This window comes from Amphimedon queenslandica, unplaced genomic scaffold (assembly GCF_000090795.2).
Source record: "Amphimedon queenslandica unplaced genomic scaffold, v1.1 AMPQUscaffold_8314_Cont19741, whole genome shotgun sequence".
Classification (NCBI taxonomy): Eukaryota; Metazoa; Porifera; class Demospongiae; order Haplosclerida; family Niphatidae; genus Amphimedon; species Amphimedon queenslandica.
In genome coordinates, this window is record NW_003551408.1 from 1 (window position 1) to 2469 (window position 2469).

At 35.6% G+C, this 2469-nt stretch overlaps 1 protein-coding gene across 1 annotated transcript; it reads left to right on the forward strand.

Annotated features, from left to right (window-relative positions):
- Positions 1–1288: 1288 nt before the first annotated feature.
- LOC100633234 (proteasome subunit alpha type-3-like) lies at positions 1289–2466 on the forward strand. The gene is made up of 7 exons (XM_003391554.2): positions 1289–1379; positions 1461–1604; positions 1650–1715; positions 1766–1812; positions 1855–1922; positions 1973–2037; positions 2282–2466. The coding sequence occupies exons 1-7, from the start codon at positions 1353–1355 to the stop codon at positions 2321–2323; spliced, it is 459 nt and encodes a 152-aa protein (XP_003391602.2). The 5' UTR covers positions 1289–1352; the 3' UTR covers positions 2324–2466.
- The last annotated feature ends 3 nt before the right edge of the window (positions 2467–2469 follow it).

A 2469-nucleotide genomic window follows, 5' to 3' on the forward strand; every position in this document is an offset into this window, starting at 1 on the left:
TCTTGTTTTTTTTAATTTTTTATGTTCTTGTTTGTGTTAATTTTTTTATAATATTTATAATATTTTTTCAGTTACAATTGTGATACTTTTTGATTTTACACAAACAATAAGTTTCTTTATTATTGTCGTCATTGTTATGATTTTACAGCATTTATGAGGGACAGCACTGATTGAATTGAATAGATATGATGAAGGAATATCTACTACACTGCTGACAAGTGAAATGAATGCTATAGTCTTGACGTGAATCCTTGTTCAAGAAGCTCTATCTTTCCAGCAATCCTGTAGCTATTCCTGCAGGTTCTTCCTGTTGTCAAGTTCATATTATCATTAGTATTATAAACATTAATTAATTGTTTTGTGTTTTTGAAATAAAATAATTCATTACACACTTGATATATGCAAGATTAATACCTTCTCTTAGCTGGAAACCTCCACTAAGTATTGCAATTTGATTCCAAGCATAGCTAGCCTAGCTACGTAAAAGATTACTTGCTGTTCCCAGTTCTGAGATCTGAGCATGCGCGACCACGCCCAAATTTTTGGAGCACATGCTTCTTTATTTAATTAACAAAATGGCGGCATGAGGTAAGCTGGTGCGATCCAACAGTCACAGTATCACTTCTTCCTTTCTTGGAGAATGATTCTAGGGAACAAGGACCTGCGCATACCCTGTGGGAGTAGAATGGTGTAAGAATTAGCCTTCTATCACCAGGCAAGATCGATATATCGACCGACAACTGGATTGACAGGACTAACTTGATGATGATGATGATAATGAAGATGAAAAAAGGTGGCTGAACAAAACGGCCGGTTTGCAGATTTTTGATTTTTCTCCCAGAAAAGGTCTATAGCCACGCTATGGGTACCATTGGAGTCCTCTGGTCAAGATAAGGTCCTCTATAAAGTCTGGTAAGCATAGGAGCTCGTTTTCCCAGTATAGCAAGGCTGCAAAAGTCGTGGCAGCCATTTTGTTTGGGGGTGAATCCTACTTAGTAACGCTACCGCGTTACTAATAGTACAGGGACTTTGACCCGATTTTGAAGCAACTTTAAAAATTCTTTAAAAATCTAATTTTGATCGGAATCAGCTCAAACTTGCTACACAACATAAGAACATGTATATGTATCAGAAAAAATTATAAAAATGAAAAATTATTTCTTAGCCATTTTTGACGAAATTTGGCCAAAGATCTGACTTTTTGAGCAACTTAAGTTCATATAAAAATGTAACAAAAATGGAGCATTCTCTTTGAGCAATTAATTCTCTTTGTATGTAGCCCCATTCATGTTGTTGTTTTTTAATTAAAGGTTGTGAGAAGAGCAAGAAATGAGGCATCCAACTTTAGATTCATGTTGAACGAAGCAATACCAATAGAGGTAAGAGAGTAATAGAAGAGAAGAGAGACAAAGAACAGTTTTAAAATATGCTGTCATATATCATAATTCTATTCCCAACAGCATCTCATTGATAGAGTCTCTGGTTATGTTCATGCCCACACTCTCTACAGTGCTGTACGTCCATTTGGGTTCAACCTTATGTTTGGTAGCAGCGGACCAGAAGGACCAAGACTTTATATGATTGATCCATCAGGAGTTTACTGGGTAAGAAGAAAATAGACTATTCTATGACTGTTGTATGTGTGGTAGGGTTATTTTGGTTGTGCAATTGGTAAAGGGAAGCAAGCAGCAAAGACAGAAATTGAAAAATTGAAAGTAATGAAACCTTATTCCTTATCATTATAACTGCATTTACATACACACAGTTACAAGAGTTGACTTGTAGGGAAGCAATCAATGAAGCAGCTAAAATGTAAGTAAAATATTAATGTTCTCCCTCCATTTTCTCTCTTAGTATATACAAAGTCCATGACGAAGTGAAGGACAAAGCCTTTGAACTGGAGCTTAGTTGGGTAGGAGAAGGTAAGGGAGAAGAATCAATATCCAATAAAGTAATCCGTGTCTCAAAATAGTAAGTAAAGGATTCCACCAGCTGGTGCCTGAGGATGTCTTTGCAGCAGCAGAACAATTTGCAAAGGTAATACCGTATGGCGGGAATTTTTGGAGGCAATTAAATTTGGCAAATTGCTAAATTGTGGTGATTGGCAGATTTTAATTTGGCAAATTTGTGGCTATTTGCCATTGAGCATGCACATAATGGCTCAAAATGGTGGGTTTTATTTTGGTGAATGGCTATGCCATCAAAATGCCAAATTTAATTCCCTCCAAAATTTCCTGCTATACGGTAGTACATTATATGTACATGTACTAATTCCTGTTAGGATGCTGTGAAGGAGACCGATTCTGAGGAGGAAGATTTATAAATATGTCACAGTACTAATTGAACTAAAGACACCATCTCTCCTTCTCTCTTATTAATTATTCTTATAATTATTACCATAGTTATTATTATTATTGTTGTTGTTATTATTAAAATAGTTCACTGTCTGGATCTGGTGCTATATAATTA

What these genes read in the sequence shown, in the direction of transcription:
- LOC100633234 (XM_003391554.2), top strand. Translation starts at nt 1,353, where the DNA reads ATGTTGAACGAAGCAATACCAATAGAG. An exon ending in ACGAAGCAATACCAATAGAG is followed by an intron (nt 1,380 to 1,460) that starts GTAAGAGAGTAA and finishes TATTCCCAACAG; the next exon opens with CATCTCATTGATAGAGTCTC. An exon ending in ATCCATCAGGAGTTTACTGG is followed by an intron (nt 1,605 to 1,649) that starts GTAAGAAGAAAA and finishes TATGTGTGGTAG; the next exon opens with GGTTATTTTGGTTGTGCAAT.